This window comes from Entelurus aequoreus, linkage group LG14, assembly GCF_033978785.1.
Source record: "Entelurus aequoreus isolate RoL-2023_Sb linkage group LG14, RoL_Eaeq_v1.1, whole genome shotgun sequence".
NCBI classification, from domain to species: Eukaryota; Metazoa; Chordata; class Actinopteri; order Syngnathiformes; family Syngnathidae; genus Entelurus; species Entelurus aequoreus.
The window spans coordinates 34809304-34827213 of record NC_084744.1 but is presented as its reverse complement, the minus strand read 5'-3'; the positions used below and the strand labels follow the sequence as shown (position 1 = coordinate 34827213).

Genomic DNA, 17910 nt, shown 5'->3' with positions numbered 1-17910 from the left:
GTAATACATGTAAAAAGAGTATAAATACATAGTAATAAATGTAAAAAGAGTGTAAATACATGGTAATAAATGTAAAAATAGTATAAATACATAGTAATAAATGTAAAAAGAGTGTAAATACATGGTAATAAATGTAAAAAGAGTGTAAATACATGGTAATAAAGTAAAAAGAGTGTAAATAAATGGTAATAAAAGTAAAAAAGAGTGTAAATAAATGGTAATAAATGTAAAAAGAGTGTAAATAAATGGTAATAAAAGTAAAAAGAGTGTAAATAAATGGTAATAAAAGTAAAGTCACCTGGAGTGTTGAGCAGCCTGGACATTCTGCAGGCGTAGGCCACGTGTTGCTCACACTTCTCAGCACTGCTGGTCAGCCACAACAACTAGGAACACATTTGTTTACTTTCACTTTCAACACCTGTGCACACGTGTTTACTTTCACTTTCAACACCTGTGAACACATGTGTTTACTTTCACTTTCAACACCTGTGCACATGTGTTTACTTTCACTTCCAACACCTGTGAAGACATGTGTTTACTTTCACTTTCAACACCAGTGAAGACATGTGTTTACTTTCACTTTCAACACCAGTGAAGACATGTGTTTACTTTCACTTTCAACACCAGTGAAGACATGTGTTTACTTTCACTTTCAACACCTGTGCACACATGTTTACTTTCACTTTCAACACCTGTGCACACGTGTTTACTTTCACTTTCAACACCTGTGCACACGTGTTTACTTTCACTTTCAACACCTGTGCACACGTGTTTACTTTCACTTTCAACAACTGTGAACACATTTGTTTACTTTCACTTTCAACACCTGTGAACATGTGTTTGCTTTCACTTTCAACACCTGTGAAGACATGTGTTTACTTTCAGTTTCAACACCTGTGAAGACATGTGTTTACTTTCACTTTCAACACCTGTGAACACAATTGTTTACTTTCACTTTCAACACCTGTGAACATGTGTTTACTTTCACTTTCAACACCTGTGAAGACATGTGTTTACTTTCACTTTCAACACCTGTGAAGACATGTGTTTACTTTCACTTTCAACACCTGTGAACACGTGTTTACTTTCACTTGCAACACCTGTGAACACATTTGTTTACTTTCACTTTCAACACTTGTGAAGACATGTGTTTACTTTCACTTTCAACACCTGATGCTGAGCAGATCACAGTTATTGATTACAAGGTCATCGCTGAGAAGTTATTGATTACAGGTGATCGCTGAGAAGTTATTGATTACAGGTGATCGCTGAGAAGTTATTGACTACAAGGTGATCGCTGAGAAGTTATTGAGTACAAGGTGATCGCTGAGAAGTTATTGATTACAAGATGATCGCTGATAAGTTATTGATTACAAGATGATCGCTGATAAGTTATTGATTACAAGGTGATCGCTGAGAAGTTATTGATTACAAGGAGATCGCTGAGAAGTTATTGATTACAAGGTGATCGCTGAGAAGTTATTGATTACAAGGAGATCGCTGAGAAGTTATTGATTACAAGGTGATCGCTGAGAAGACACCTAAGCAACAAGTAAATCCTGGGCCACGTGATCAATTGATGTATTGGCCAAATTACTGAATACTTGTTTGTGTACAAGTACACAGTCAGGTTTAAGTCAGCTGTTGGTCAAGTTACTGAATACTTGTTTGTGTACAAGTACACTGTCAGCTGTTACGTGGCCATGGAAACACTCATTTGCCTCCCCTTGTCATCATAGTCTCCAGCCTGCTGAACTAGTAGCACACAATCTACACACCACACAAACAGGCCGGGATGATCCACCCGCAAGAAACTGCACGTTGCAAGAAGGCTTTTTCAAAAGGAGATCTTTTATCATAACATAGTCCCTAAATCAAAAAACTAAAATGATTTTGAATTAGCCCCTTAAGTCATCCAGCAGCTATGGAATTATAAAATGATATTGCTGAATAGACAATATGTCTGACATGTTGACACGCCTCCTTTCTCACACATATTTCTGACAGTACGTAAATACATGAATAAATAAATAAATACATGAATAAATAAATAAAAACATGAATAATTAAATTTGAAAAATACATGAATAAATAAATAAAAACATGAATAAATAAATAAACAAAAGCAAGAATAAATCAATAATTGCATGAATAAATAAAAACATGAATAAATAAAAATTTGAATGAATAAAAACATGAATAAATAAATAAAAACAAAAATAAATAAAAACATGAATAAATCAATAATTGCATGAATAAATAAAAACATGAATAAATACAAATTTGAATGTATAAAAACATGTATGAATAAATACAAACATGAATGAATAAATACAAACATGAATAAATAAATAATATGAATAAATCAATAATTACATGAATAAAAAACATGAATAAATCAATAATTACACGAATAAATAATAACACGAATAAATTAGAAAAACGTAAATAAATAAAAACATGAATAAGTAAATAATTACATGAATAAATAAATACAAACATGAATAAATAAATTAAAAACATGAATAAATCAATAAATAAAAACATGAATAAATCAATAATTACATGAATAAATAAAAACATGAATAAATAAATAAAAACATGAATAAATAAATAATGACATGAATAAATAAATAAAAACATGAATAAATACATGATTACATGAATGAGCAGGTACTAAATAAAAACCCAAAACAGCGCCTACAGAACAGTTTTAGTCTTGATGAATCACACTTTGTGTGCTAAATAACTCACTTGGCATTTATTGTGGGCGGTCTTATAATTAGCATATATTTGCATATTCATGAAGACTCCTTACTTACTTAGGGACGCAATCCTCGGCTCACGAGTTTAGTAGATCAGCTTTACTTGTACCATGATGTGTGCTAGTACATGCTAACCTTCAGTAGTACACACTAACCTTCAATAGTACACACTAACTTTCAGTAGTACACGCTAACCTTCAGTAGTACACACTAACCTTCAATAGTACACACTAACCTTCAGTAGTACACGCTAACCTTCAGTAGTACACGCTAACCTTCAGTAGTACACACTAACCTTCAATAGTACACACTAACCTTCAGTAGTACACACTAACCTTCAGTAGTACACACTAACCAGCAGTAGTACACACTAACCTTCAATAGTACACACTAACCTTCAGTAGTACACGCTAACCTTCAGTAGTACACACTAACCTTCAGTAGTACACACTAACCTTCAGTAGTACACACTAACCTTCAATAGTACACACTAACCTTCAATAGTACACGATAACCTTCAGTAGTACACACTAACCTTCAATAGTACACGCTAACCTTCAGTAGTACACGCTAACCTTCAGTAGTACACACTAACCTTCAATAGTACACACTAACCTTCAGTAGTACACGCTAACCTTCAGTAGTACACGCTAACCTTCAGTAGTACACGCTAACCTTCAGTAGTACACACTAACCTTCAATAGTACACACTAACTTTCAGTAGTACACACTAACCTTCAGTAGTACACACTAACCTTCAGTAGTACACGCTAACCTTCAGTAGTACACACTAACCTTCAGTAGTACACGCTAACCTTCAATAGTACATACTAACTTTCGGTAGTACACGCTAACCTTCAGTAGTACACGCTAACTTTCAGTAGTACACGCTAACCTTCAGTAGTACACACTAACCTTCAATAGTACACACTAACCTTCAGTAGTACACACTAACCTTCAGTAGTACACGCTAACCTTCAATAGTACATACTAACTTTTGGTAGTACACGCTAACCTTCAATAGTACACACTAACCTTCTGTAGTACACACTAACCTTCAGTAGTACACACTAACTTTCAATAGTACACGCTAACCTTCAGTAGTACACACTAACCTTCAATAGTACACACTAACCTTCAGTAGTACACGCTAACCTTCAGTAGTACACACTAACCTTCAATAGTACACACTAACCTTCAATAGTACATACTAACCTTCAGTAGTACACACTAACCTTCAGTAGTACACACTAACCTTCAATAGTACATGCTAACCTTCAGTAGTACACGCTAACCTTCAGTAGTACACACTAACCTTCAGTAGTACACACTAACCTTCAGTAGTACACGCTAACCTTCAATAGTACACACTAACCTTCAGTAGTACACACTAACCTTCAATAGTACACACTAACCTTCAGTAGTACACACTAACCTTCAGTAGTACACGCTAACCTTCAATAGTACACGCTAACCTTCAGTAGTACACACTAACCTTCAATAGTACACACTAACCTTCAGTAGTACACGCTAACCTTCAGTAGTACACACTAACCTTCAGTAGTACACACTAACCTTCAATAGTACACGCTAACCTTCAGTAGTACACGCTAACCTTCAGTAGTACACACTAACCTTCAGTAGTACACACTAACTTTCAGTAGTACACACTAACCTTCAGTAGTACACACTAACCTTCAGTAGTACACGCTAACCTTCAGTAGTACACACTAACCTTCAGTAGTACACACTAACCTTCAGTAGTACACGCTAACCTTCAATAGTACATACTAACTTTCGGTAGTACACGCTTACCTTCAATAGTACACACTAACCTTCAGTAGTACACACTAACCTTCAGTAGTACACACTAACTTTCAATAGTACACGCTAACCTTCAGTAGTACACACTAACCTTCAATAGTACACACTAACCTTCAGTAGTACACGCTAACCTTCAGTAGTACACACTAACCTTCAATAGTACACACTAACCTTCAATAGTACACACTAACCTTCAGTAGTACACACTAACCTTCAGTAGTACACGCTAACCTTCAATAGTACATACTAACTTTCGGTAGTACACGCTAACCTTCAATAGTACACACTAACCTTCAGTAGTACACACTAACCTTCAGTAGTACACACTAACTTTCAATAGTACACGCTAACCTTCAGTAGTACACACTAACCTTCAATAGTACACACTAACCTTCAGTAGTACACGCTAACCTTCAGTAGTACACACTAACCTTCAATAGTACACACTAACCTTCAATAGTACCTACTAACCTTCAGTAGTACACACTAACCTTCAGTAGTACACACTAACCTTCAATAGTACACACTAACCTTCAGTAGTACACACTAACCTTCAGTAGTACACACTAACTTTCAGTAGTACACACTAACCTTGAGTAGTACACACTAACCTTCAATAGTACACGCTAACCTTCAGTAGTACACACTAACCTTCAATAGTACACGCTAACCTTCAGTAGTACACACTAACCTTCAATAGTACACACTAACCTTCAGTAGTACACACTAACCTTCAGTAGTACACAAGGATGGTTCTAGTCCAGGTGTGTACCTGCTCATGGGTCACATTGTAGTTCTAGTCCAGGTGTGTACCTGCTCATGGGTCACATTGTAGTTCTAGTCCAGGTGTGTACCTGCTCATGGGTCACATTGTAGGTGACCTGCAGCACCATCTTGTCCTCCTTGTCAGGTGTGGTGGTGACGCTGGTCTGAGGGGCCAAGTTGTTCTTCACGCTGGTCCACACCTTCTCCTCTGGAAGACAACCAGCATGACATCACTTCCCCTCACCTGTCATCACTTCCCCTCACCTGTCATGTCACAGGTGACTTGGAAGGCCTGCATGGGACCGCTGCCATCAGGATCTATCCAGTACGTCCCCGAGGGTTTACCCTGGTACTTGTAGTCCTCACATGACCGCTGGAACATGGCTGACACACACACACACACACACACACACAGTGTAAGTGTGTGTGTGTGTGTGTGTGTGTGTGTGTGTGTGTGTGTGTGTGTACGTACAAGTGTGGCAGGTGGCTCCAGTGTACCCAGTGGCAGTACAGTTGCAGGTGAAGGTGTCCCAGGTCTGAGAGCAGTGAGCCGCATGCTCACAGTGGTTGGGAACACACCTGTGGTCACACACACTTCCTCATTACTTCATCAATGTTAAATAAATACAGGTAAATCAAATAATAATATCAAAATAAAACACAAATAAATCTAATGCAAAAAAATATTTAAAAAAAAGAAAGAAAATAAATATATGTATATAATATAAATTATTAATATAATATAATATACCAAAAAATATATTAAAAAAAGAGTAAATAATACAAAATTAAAAGATAAAACAAATATAATATAAAATAAAATACATATAATGTAGAATATTAATAAAAATAAAATATCTAACATAAAATAAATTATAAATAATATAAAATAATATTTTACAATACAAACAAAATAATGTAAAAAAATATATATATATATAATATAAAATAAATAAATAACATAATAATTAACATAATATATGAAATATTAATACAAATAAAATAACATATATCAATAAAAATAATATATAATCCATGCATCCGTCCATTTTCTACCGCTTGTCCCTTTCGGGGTGGCAGGGTGTGCATCCGGGGTACACCCTGGACAAGACACGAGTCATACCAAAGACTCTAAAAATGGGAGCCATTACCTCCCTGCTTGGAATTGGGGGTTAAATCACCATAAAAATTATTCCCGGGCGCGGCCACCGCTGCTGCTCACTGCTCCCCTCACCTCCCAGGGGGTGATCAAGGGTGATGGGTCAGATGCAGAGAGTAATTTCACCACACCTAGTGTGTGTGTGACAATCATTGTCACACACACAAGGTGCAAGGTGGACTTTACCTGTCTAGTATGGGGTGTTAAGGTGCAAGGTGGACTTTACCTGTCCAGTATGGGTTGTTAAGGTGCAAGGTGGACTTTACCTGTCCACAATAGCACACATGTCCAGGCTGACGTTCTCAAAGGCCCCCATGACACCTTGTTCCACGGCCCTCAGGTCCACCAAGTGGTCGTCGATGTGGATCATCTGCATGCAGCCTTGGAAGGGCCGCTGGTGGATGTGAGCGCCCCCTGGTGGGAAGTAACCTTGCACACACACAACCGTCACATATTATACTGCATCATATAATAATACTGCATCATATAATAATACTGCATCATAAGATATTATAATAATACTAGAACCCAAATAACACTGCGTACAAGCTAGCATGTGATCTACCAAGACTGTGTGTACAATTGATTAAAACATGTCAAGTGTTAATTAGATAATATAAAACATACACAAATATAACATAAATACCAATAATATAAAGTAATAATATAAATAAATATAATATGTAATAAAAGTTTTTTATGTATATAAATAATATAAAAATAAAATAATATAAAATAAAATACTAAATATTATTATACAATAAAATAAATACAAGATCAAATAGAAAATAATAATATAAAATAAAATATACAATATAAAATGATAATAAAAATGAGAAATATTACAAACAATATAAGATACTATAAAAACATTTTTTTAAAATTATACCAAATAAAAATATCAAATCAAATGGTATAGTTTAAAATAAAATAAAATAAAAAATTATAACAGATTATAATATAAAATAATAATAGAAATAAAATATAAATAATAACATAGAAAATAAAATTAAAATTAAATAAATAATGTAGGAAAATAGTACGTAAAAAAATAGTAAAAATAAAAATATATAAATATAAAATATACAAAAATATAACAAATACCAATAATATAAACAAATATGATATAAAATAATAATATATAATAAAAAATTATATATATATATATAATGTAAATATGTATACTATGAAAATAAAAATAAAATACAAATATAAATTAATAATAAATATTGTAAAATAAAATAAAAATACAAGATAAAATAGAAAATAGTAAAAAATAATAAAAACTAAAATATAAAACGATAATAAAAAAATACAAATATTACAAACAATATAAGATACTATAAATGAAAATAAAATAAATTATGTAAAATAAAAATATCAAATCAATTAATGATATAAATAACATAAAATAATACAAAATTAAAAAATATATAAAATAATATATATAATATAAAACAATAATATAAATAAAATAGAAATACTGTAGAAATAACGTAGAAATAAATAGTTAAATAAAAAATATATAAATAATATAAAATAAACAAAATTATAATAAATACCAAAATTAGATATATATAGGATATAAAAAATATAAAGAAAATAAAAATTATATAAAATAAAATACAAAATATTACTATACAATAAAATACAAATAATACAAGATAAAAATTTAAAATAATGATAAAAAAATAAATATAAAATGATAATTAAAAAATAGAAATCATACAAACAATATAGGATAATAAAAATAAAAATAAAATAAATTATGTAAAATAAAAACATGAAATTAAATAATGATATAAATAATACAAAATAAAATGATACAAATAATATGAAATAATAATGGAAATAATAACATAAGATTGAAATAAATAATAATAGAGTCACCTCCAAAGTAGTAGGTTCCTCCCGTCATGATCTGGACAGGAATGGCGGTCCTGACGGTGGACGCCTCGTCCCCGTCCAGCGTCAACATGGCGTAGTTCTCCAGCGCGTTCAGGTGCACACTGTGCCACTGCCCGTCGTTCAGACCGGAACCTGCGGCACAAAGTCCGTTAGCTCAGACTCAGACCCAGACCCAGACCCAGACCCAGGCGTGCGCACGTGTCCCCGGTCCACCTGATGAGATGTCCATGTGTGCGTTCTTCTTCTGCGTCACGTTGAAGTACACGCCCACCTTGCCCTCCGTCAGACACACCTCCACCCAGCCCTCCGCCAGCCTGGTGAACCACAGCAGTCCACTGGGGTTCCAGCTCCTGAAGGACAGACTGACAGACAAGGTGTCGCTGGAGCTCTGACCCGCCAGGCGCAGGAAGGACGAGGAGTTGAACAACACCGGGAAGGAGTCCGACTCGGCGCATGAGAAGGTCAAGTTTCTCTGTCGTCATGACAACACAGGAGCTATGAATTTATACATACATACAAACATACACATATATATACATATATATATATATACACACATATATACATATACATGTACATATATATACATATACATATATATACATGTACATATATATATATATATATATATATATATATACATACACATACATATGTATATACATATATATGTATATACACATACATATGTATATACATATATATATATATAAACAGTAAATAAATAAATATATATATATATACATACACATACATATGTATATACATATATATATATACAGTAAATAAATAAATAAATAAATTATATATATATATATAGCCCCAATGAGTATTTGGGTTCTATATATATATATATATATATATATATATATATATATATATATATATATATATATATATATATATATATATATATATATATATATATATATATATATATATATATACAGAATATATACATATATATATATATATATATATATATATATATACATATATATATATATACAGTATATATACATATATATATAGTATATATATGTACATATATATACATATATATATACATATATACATATATATATACATATATATACATATATATATACATATATATACATATATACACATATATACATATACATGTACATATATATACTGTATATATAAACATACATATATATATATGTATATGTATGTATATATATATATATATATATATATATATATATATATATATATACATACATATACATATATATATATACATACATATATACAAAAATTAAATATCCAAATATGACTGAAGTGTAAACCTACAAATGAGCTAAAAATAACTAGCATACTAATGTTAGCATGCTAACTTTGCAACACATTGCAAGTGTGAGTACCAGTGAGTACCAGTGTGCACCAGTGAGTACCAGTGAGTACCAGTGTGTACCAGTGAGCCCCAGTGAGTACCAAAGGCAGTACTATTTAGTAGTATGAGGAGAAGAAGAATAGGTCTCACAAAGCTGGATGTGAGTACCAGTGAGTACCAGTGAGTACTATTTAGTAGTATGAGGAGAAGAAGAAGAGGTCTCACAAAGCTGGATGTGAGTACCAGTGAGTACTATTTAGTAGTATGAGGAGGAGGTCTCACAAAGGTGGAGGTGTCCACTCGGCCCCGGCGGACCAGGTGTGTGATGTTGTCCCCGTTGTAGCTGATGGCCTCCATGCAGCCCACAAAGTTGTGCTGGCCTCTCCAGCCGGACTTGGGGGAGGGAGGCAACCCCCCGAAGGTGATCTGAGGGCACACACCTGCTCAACCACACTGAAGTAGGTCCAAGTGTTGCCAGTACCTCATAGTCCAGGTCCAGGTGTCTGAAGTCTCCGTTGGTCCTGAAGTGGTGGAGGCGATGATCCAGGGTGAAGTTGACGCTGCGTCGATATCGTTCAATGACCACTGAGTGCCAGTGGTCGTCATCCAGTAGACTACCAGCGGTCACTGAGGTGTGGCCTTGTATGGACCCGTACTGGTTACTTCCTGTGGGGCCAAACATGTTGTTATGGTACGGTGGTACTGAGGTGTGGCCTTGTATGGACCCGTACTGGTTACTTCCTGTGGGGCCAAACATGTTGTTATGGTACGGTGGTACTGAGGTGTGGCCTTGTATGGACCCGTACTGGTTACTTCATGTGGGGCCAAACATGTTGTTATGGTACGGTGGTAGCATGCTAACGTTAGCATGCTAACATCCTAACTGTTAGCTTTTTAGCTAAGTGTATACATCAATGTAACCCCTGTGGCTATTCAGGGAACACCTCAAAGTCAAATATTTTTGTTATTTCTTGCTTGCTAACTGTTAGCATGCTAACTTTTTTACGTCCCCCAAAAATTTCCAGATACTCCACTTTTCCATAACCCTTTTTCTCTGATAAAATTGTTACCCTTCCAAAGTCACAATGCTCCTTGATAATGTTAGTCAATTCTTAGCATGCTAATGTTAGCATGCTAACATCCTGATATTACCCTGTTAGCTTTTTAGCCAATCATTTCCAGGTGTATACATACATGTAACCCCTGTAATTAACCAGAGAACACCTCAGGGTCAAATATTTGTGGTATTTCACACTTGCTAACTGTTAGCATGCTAACTTTTTTACGTCTCCAAAATAAATTGAGGATATTCCACTTTTCCATAACCCTTTTTCTCTACAAAAAATTGTTACTATGTCAACAGTTCTCAACTGATTCAAACTCTTCCAAAGTCACAATGCTCCTTGATAATGTTAGTCAATTCTTAGCACGCTAACGTTAGCATGCTAACATCCTGATATTTGCCTGTTAGCTTTTTAGCTAATTATTTCCAGGTGTATACATACATGTAACCCCTGTGATTAACCAGGGAACACCTCAGAGTCAAATATTTTTGTTATTTCACGCTTGCTAACTGTTAGCATGCTATCTTTTTTACGTCTCCAAAATAAATTCAGGATATTCCACTTTTCCATAACCCTTTTTCCCTGCTAAAAATTGTTACTATATCAATATTTCTCAACCGATTCAAACCGCCCCAAAGTCACAATGCTCCTTGATAATGTTAGTCAATTCTTAGCATGCTAACGTTAGCATCCTGATATTTGCCTGTTAGCTTTTTAGCTAATTATTTCCAGGTGTATACATACATGTAACCCCTGTGATTAACCAGGGAACACCTCAGAGTCAAATATTTTTGTTATTTCACACTTGCTAACTGTTAGCATGCTAACTTTTTTACATCTCCAAAAAAAATTCAGGATATTCCACTTTTCCATAACCCTTTTTCTCTACAAAAATTGTTACTATGTAAACAGTTCTCAACCGATTCAAACCATTCCAAAGTCACAATGCTCCTTGATAATGTTAGTCAATTCTTAGCATGCTAACGTTAGCATGCTAACATCCTGATATTTTCCTGTTAGCTTTTTAGCTAATTATTTCCAGGTGTATACATACATGTAACCCCTGTAATTAACCAGAGAACACCTCAGAGTCAAATATTTGTGGTATTTCACGCTTGCTAACTGTTAGCATGCTAACTTTTTTACGTCTCCAAAATAAATTGAGGATATTCCACTTTTCCATAACCCTTTTTCTCTACAAAAAATTGTTACTATGTCAACAGTTCTCAACTGATTCAAACCCTTCCAAAGTCACAATGCTCCTTGATAATGTTAGTCAATTCTTAGCACGCTAACGTTAGCATGCTAACATCCTGATATTTGCCTGTTAGCTTTTTAGCTAATTATTTCCAGGTGTATACATACATGTAACCCCTGTGATTAACCAGGGAACACCTCAGAGTCAAAAATTTTTGTTATTTCACGCTTGCTAACTGTTAGCATGCTAACTTTTTTACGTCTCCAAAATAAATTCAGGATATTCCACTTTTCCATAACCCTTTTTCCCTGCTAAAAATTGTTACTATATCAATATTTCTCAACCGATTCAAACCGCCCCAAAGTCACAATGCTCCTTGATAATGTTAGTCAATTCTTAGCATGCTAACGTTAGCATCCTGATATTTGCCTGTTAGCTTTTTATCTAATTATTTCCAGGTGTATACATACATGTAACCCCTGTAATTAACTAGGGAACACCTCAGAGTCAAATATTTTTGTTATTTCACACTTGCTAACTGTTAGCATGCTAACTTTTTTACGTCTCCAAAATAAATTGAGGATATTCCACTTTTCCATAACCCTTTTTCTCTAGAAAAAATTGTTACTATGTCAACAGTTCTCAACTGATTCAAACCCTTCCAAAGTCACAATGCTCCTTGATAATGTTAGTAAATTCTTAACACGCTAACATTAGCATGCTAACATCCTGATATTACCCTGTTAGCTTTTTAGCCAATTATTTCCAGGTGCATACATACATGTAACCCCTGTGATTAACCAGGGAACACCTCAGAGTCAAATATTTTTGTTATTTCACACTTGCTAACTGTTAGCATGCTAACTTTTTTACGTCTCCAAAAAAAATTCAGGATATTCCACTTTTCCATAACCCTTTTTCTCTACAAAAATTGTTACTATGTCAACAGTTCTCAACTGACTCAAACCCTTCCAAAGTCACAATGCTCCTTGATAATGTTAGTCAATTCTTAGCACGCTAACGTTAGCATGCTAACATCTTGCCTGTTAGCTTTTTAGCAAATTATTTCCAGGTGTATACATACATGTAACCCCTGTAATTAACCAGGGAACACCTCAGAGTCAAATATTTTTGTTATTTCACACTTGCTAACTGTTAGCATGCTAACTTTTTTACGTCTCCAAAAAAAATTCAGGATATTCCACTTTTCCATAACCCTTTTTCTCTACAAAAATTGTTACTATGTCAACAGTTCTCAACTGATTCAAACCCTTCCAAAGTGACAATGCTCCTTGATAATGTTAGTCAATTCTTAGCACGCTAACATTAGCATGCTAACATCCTGATATTTGCCTGTTAGCTTTTTAGCCAATTATTTCCAGGTGTATACATACATGTAACCCCTGTAATTAACCAGAGAACACCTCAGAGTCAAATATTTGTGTTATTTCACACTTGCTAACTGTTAGCATGCTAACTTTTTTACGTCTCCAAAAAAAATTCAGGATATTCCACTTTTCCATAACCCTTTTTCTCTACAAAAATTGTTACTATGTCAACAGTTCTCAACTGATTCAAACCCTTCCAAAGTCACAATGCTCCTTGATAATGTTAGTCAATTCTTAGCACGCTAACATTAGCATGCTAACATCCTGATATTTGCCTGTTAGCTTTTTAGCCAATTATTTCCAGGTGTATACATACATGTAACCCCTGTAATTAACCAGAGAACACCTCAGAGTCAAATATTTGTGTTATTTCACGCTTGCTAACTGCTAGCATGCTAACTTTTTTACGTCTCCAAAATAAATTCAGGATATTCCACTTTTCCATAACCCTTTTTCCCTGCTAAAAATTGTTACTATATCAATATTTCTCAACCGATTCAAACCGCCCCAAAGTCACAATGCTCCTTGATAATGTTAGTCAATTCTTAGCATGCTAACGTTAGCATGCTAACATGCATATACTAGCATGTTGGCTTTTTAACTATGTTTTTTCCAGGTGTATACATAAATGTAACCCCTGTAATTAACCAGGGAACACCTCAGAGTCAAATATTTTAAGTATTTTACGCTTGCTAACTGTTAGCATGCTAACTTTAGTGTGTTAGCTTTTTTTTTTCTTATTTTGCAGGTATACAGCAAGCTAAAAGTCATATATTTTGTTACTTGATGTTATCGGAATAGCATGCTAACTGTTAGCATTTTAGTTTGGCTTTTCCCGTCATCATATTAGGATTGTCCAATCAAACTTACTGATGGAAGTCAGTCAAATATATCTTAACATTCTTTTGTTTGGTGTGTAAATGCTTAATATAGATTGAAGGAACCTACCCAGGTTGATGCTGAGCTGCAGTCTGGCCCTGCGGAGCTCCAAGGAGATGTAATCACCTTGCTGTCCTTCGCCGTGCAGCAGCACGCCGTCGCCGGCTGTGCTTCGAAACTTCAGCGCCACGACGTCCTTGACCAGCTTCATCTTCTTGCTTCTGAAGCGGTGGGAGAGGACGCCGTGGCCGTCGAAACTCAGCACGTCAGACCCTGCCAGGGATGGACTCCTCTTTTAGGCTGAAAACTGGATCGTCCCACGCTAGTTTCAACTTTTATTGCCAATCTTGGGATTTTTTACTTTTATTGCCAATCTTGGGATTTTTTACTTTTATTGCCAATCTTGGGATTTTGAACTTTTATTGCCAATCTTGGGATTTTGAACTTTTATTGCCAATCTTGGGATTTTGAACTTTTATTGCCAATCTTGGGATTTTGAACTTTTATTGCCAATCTTGGGATTTTGAACTTTTATTGCCAATCTTGAGATTTTGAACTTTTATTGCCAATCTTGGGATTTTCAACTTTTATTGCCAATCTTGGGATTTTCAATTTTTATTGCCAATCTTGGGATTTTCAACTTTTATTGCCAATCTTGGGATTTTCAACTTTTATTGCCAATCTTGGGATTTTCAACTTTTATTGCCAATCTTGTGATTTTCAACTTTTATTGCCAATCTTGTGTTTTTTTACTTTTCTTGCCAATCTTGTGATTTTTAACTTTTATTGCCAATCTTGTGATTTTTAACTTTTATTGACAATCTTGTGATTTTTTACTTTTATTGACAATCTTGTGATTTTTTACTTTTATTGACAATCTTGTGATTTTTTACTTTTATTGACAATCTTGTGATTTTGAACTTTTATTGACAATCTTGTGTTTTTTTACTTTTCTTGCCAATCTTGTGATTTTTAACTTTTATTGCCAATCTTGTGATTTTTAACTTTTATTGCCAATCTTGTGTTTTTTGACTTTTATTGCCAATCTTGTGATTTTTAACTTTTATTGCCAATCTTGTGATTTTTAACTTTTATTGCCCATCTTGTGATTTGAACTTTTATTGCCAATCTTGTGATTTTTTACTTTTATTGCCAATCTTGTGATTTTTACTTTTATTGACAATCTTGTGATTTTGAACTTTTATTGCCAATCTTGTGTTTTTTTACTTTTCTTGCCAATCTTGTGATTTTTAACTTTTATTGCCAATCTTGTGATTTTTAACTTTTATTGCCAATCTTGGGATTTTCAACTTTTATTGCCAATCTTGGGATTTTCAACTTTTATTGCCAATCTTGGGATTTTCAACTTTTATTGCCAATCTTGGGATTTTCAACTTTTATTGCCAATCTTGGGATTTTTAACTTTTATTGCCAATCTTGGGATTTTCAACTTTTATTGCCAATCTTGGGATTTTCAACTTTTATTGCCAATCTTGGGATTTTCAACTTTTATTGCCAATCTTGTGATTTTCAACTTTTATTGCCAATCTTGGGATTTTTTACTTTTATTGCCAATCTTGGGATTTTTTACTTTTATTGCCAATCTTGGGATTTTGAACTTTTATTGCCAATCTTGGGATTTTGAACTTTTATTGCCAATCTTGGGATTTTGAACTTTTATTGCCAATCTTGGGATTTTGAACTTTTATTGCCAATCTTGGGATTTTGAACTTTTATTGCCAATCTTGAGATTTTGAACTTTTATTGCCAATCTTGGGATTTTCAACTTTTATTGCCAATCTTGGGATTTTCAATTTTTATTGCCAATCTTGGGATTTTCAACTTTTATTGCCAATCTTGGGATTTTCAACTTTTATTGCCAATCTTGGGATTTTCAACTTTTATTGCCAATCTTGTGATTTTCAACTTTTATTGCCAATCTTGTGTTTTTTTACTTTTCTTGCCAATCTTGTGATTTGTAACTTTTATTGCCAATCTTGTGATTTTTAACTTTTATTGACAATCTTGTGATTTTTTACTTTTATTGACAATCTTGTGATTTTTTACTTTTATTGACAATCTTGTGATTTTTAACTTTTATTGCCAATCTTGTGATTTTTAACTTTTATTGCCCATCTTGTGATTTGAACTTTTATTGCCAATCTTGTGATTTTTTACTTTTATTGCCAATCTTGTGATTTTTACTTTTATTGACAATCTTGTGATTTTGAACTTTTATTGCCAATCTTGTGTTTTTTTACTTTTCTTGCCAATCTTGTGATTTTGAACTTTTATTGCCAATCTTGTGATTTTTAACTTTTATTGCCAATCTTGGGATTTTTTACTTTTATTGCCAATCTTGGGATTTTTTACTTTTATTGCCAATCTTGGGATTTTGAACTTTTATTGCCAATCTTGGGATTTTGAACTTTTATTGCCAATCTTGGGATTTTGAACTTTTATTGCCAATCTTGGGATTTTGAACTTTTATTGCCAATCTTGGGATTTTGAACTTTTATTGCCAATCTTGAGATTTTGAACTTTTATTGCCAATCTTGGGATTTTCAACTTTTATTGCCAATCTTGGGATTTTCAATTTTTATTGCCAATCTTGGGATTTTCAACTTTTATTGCCAATCTTGTGATTTTCAACTTTTATTGCCAATCTTGGGATTTTCAACTTTTATTGCCAATCTTGTGATTTTCAACTTTTATTGCCAATCTTGTGTTTTTTTACTTTTCTTGCCAATCTTGTGATTTTTAACTTTTATTGCCAATCTTGTGATTTTTAACTTTTATTGACAATCTTGTGATTTTTTACTTTTATTGACAATCTTGTGATTTTTTACTTTTATTGACAATCTTGTGATTTTTTACTTTTATTGACAATCTTGTGATTTTGAACTTTTATTGACAATCTTGTGTTTTTTTACTTTTCTTGCCAATCTTGTGATTTTTAACTTTTATTGCCAATCTTGTGATTTTTAACTTTTATTGCCAATCTTGTGTTTTTTGACTTTTATTGCCAATCTTGTGATTTTTAACTTTTATTGCCAATCTTGTGATTTTTAACTTTTATTGCCCATCTTGTGATTTGAACTTTTATTGCCAATCTTGTGATTTTTTACTTTTATTGCCAATCTTGTGATTTTTACTTTTATTGACAATCTTGTGATTTTGAACTTTTATTGCCAATCTTGTGTTTTTTTACTTTTCTTGCCAATCTTGTGATTTTTAACTTTTATTGCCAATCTTGTGATTTTTAACTTTTATTGCCAATCTTGGGATTTTCAACTTTTATTGCCAATCTTGGGATTTTCAACTTTTATTGCCAATCTTGGGATTTTCAACTTTTATTGCCAATCTTGGGATTTTCAACTTTTATTGCCAATCTTGGGATTTTTAACTTTTATTGCCAATCTTGGGATTTTCAACTTTTATTGCCAATCTTGGGATTTTCAACTTTTATTGCCAATCTTGGGATTTTCAACTTTTATTGCCAATCTTGTGATTTTCAACTTTTATTGCCAATCTTGGGATTTTCAACTTTTATTGCCAATCTTGTGATTTTTTACTTTTATTGACAATCTTGTGATTTTT

General features: G+C 33.4%; 1 protein-coding gene across 2 annotated transcripts in view; it reads right to left on the bottom strand.

Annotated features, from left to right (window-relative positions):
- LOC133664808 (contactin-associated protein-like 2) overlaps window positions 1–17910 on the bottom strand; it is a 66340-nt gene that overhangs the window by 23378 nt on the left and 25052 nt on the right. For both annotated transcript variants that reach the window (XM_062069727.1, XM_062069728.1), the window contains exons 5-14: window positions 14380–14583; window positions 10263–10447; window positions 10064–10207; window positions 8635–8893; window positions 8404–8553; window positions 6780–6942; window positions 5827–5933; window positions 5619–5738; window positions 5444–5562; window positions 299–383 (exon numbers count right to left, since the gene is read on the bottom strand). In XM_062069727.1, the coding sequence (XP_061925711.1) occupies window positions 299–383; window positions 5444–5562; window positions 5619–5738; window positions 5827–5933; window positions 6780–6942; window positions 8404–8553; window positions 8635–8893; window positions 10064–10207; window positions 10263–10447; window positions 14380–14583 (1536 nt within the window). The remainder of the gene's footprint in view (window positions 1–298; window positions 384–5443; window positions 5563–5618; window positions 5739–5826; window positions 5934–6779; window positions 6943–8403; window positions 8554–8634; window positions 8894–10063; window positions 10208–10262; window positions 10448–14379; window positions 14584–17910) is intronic.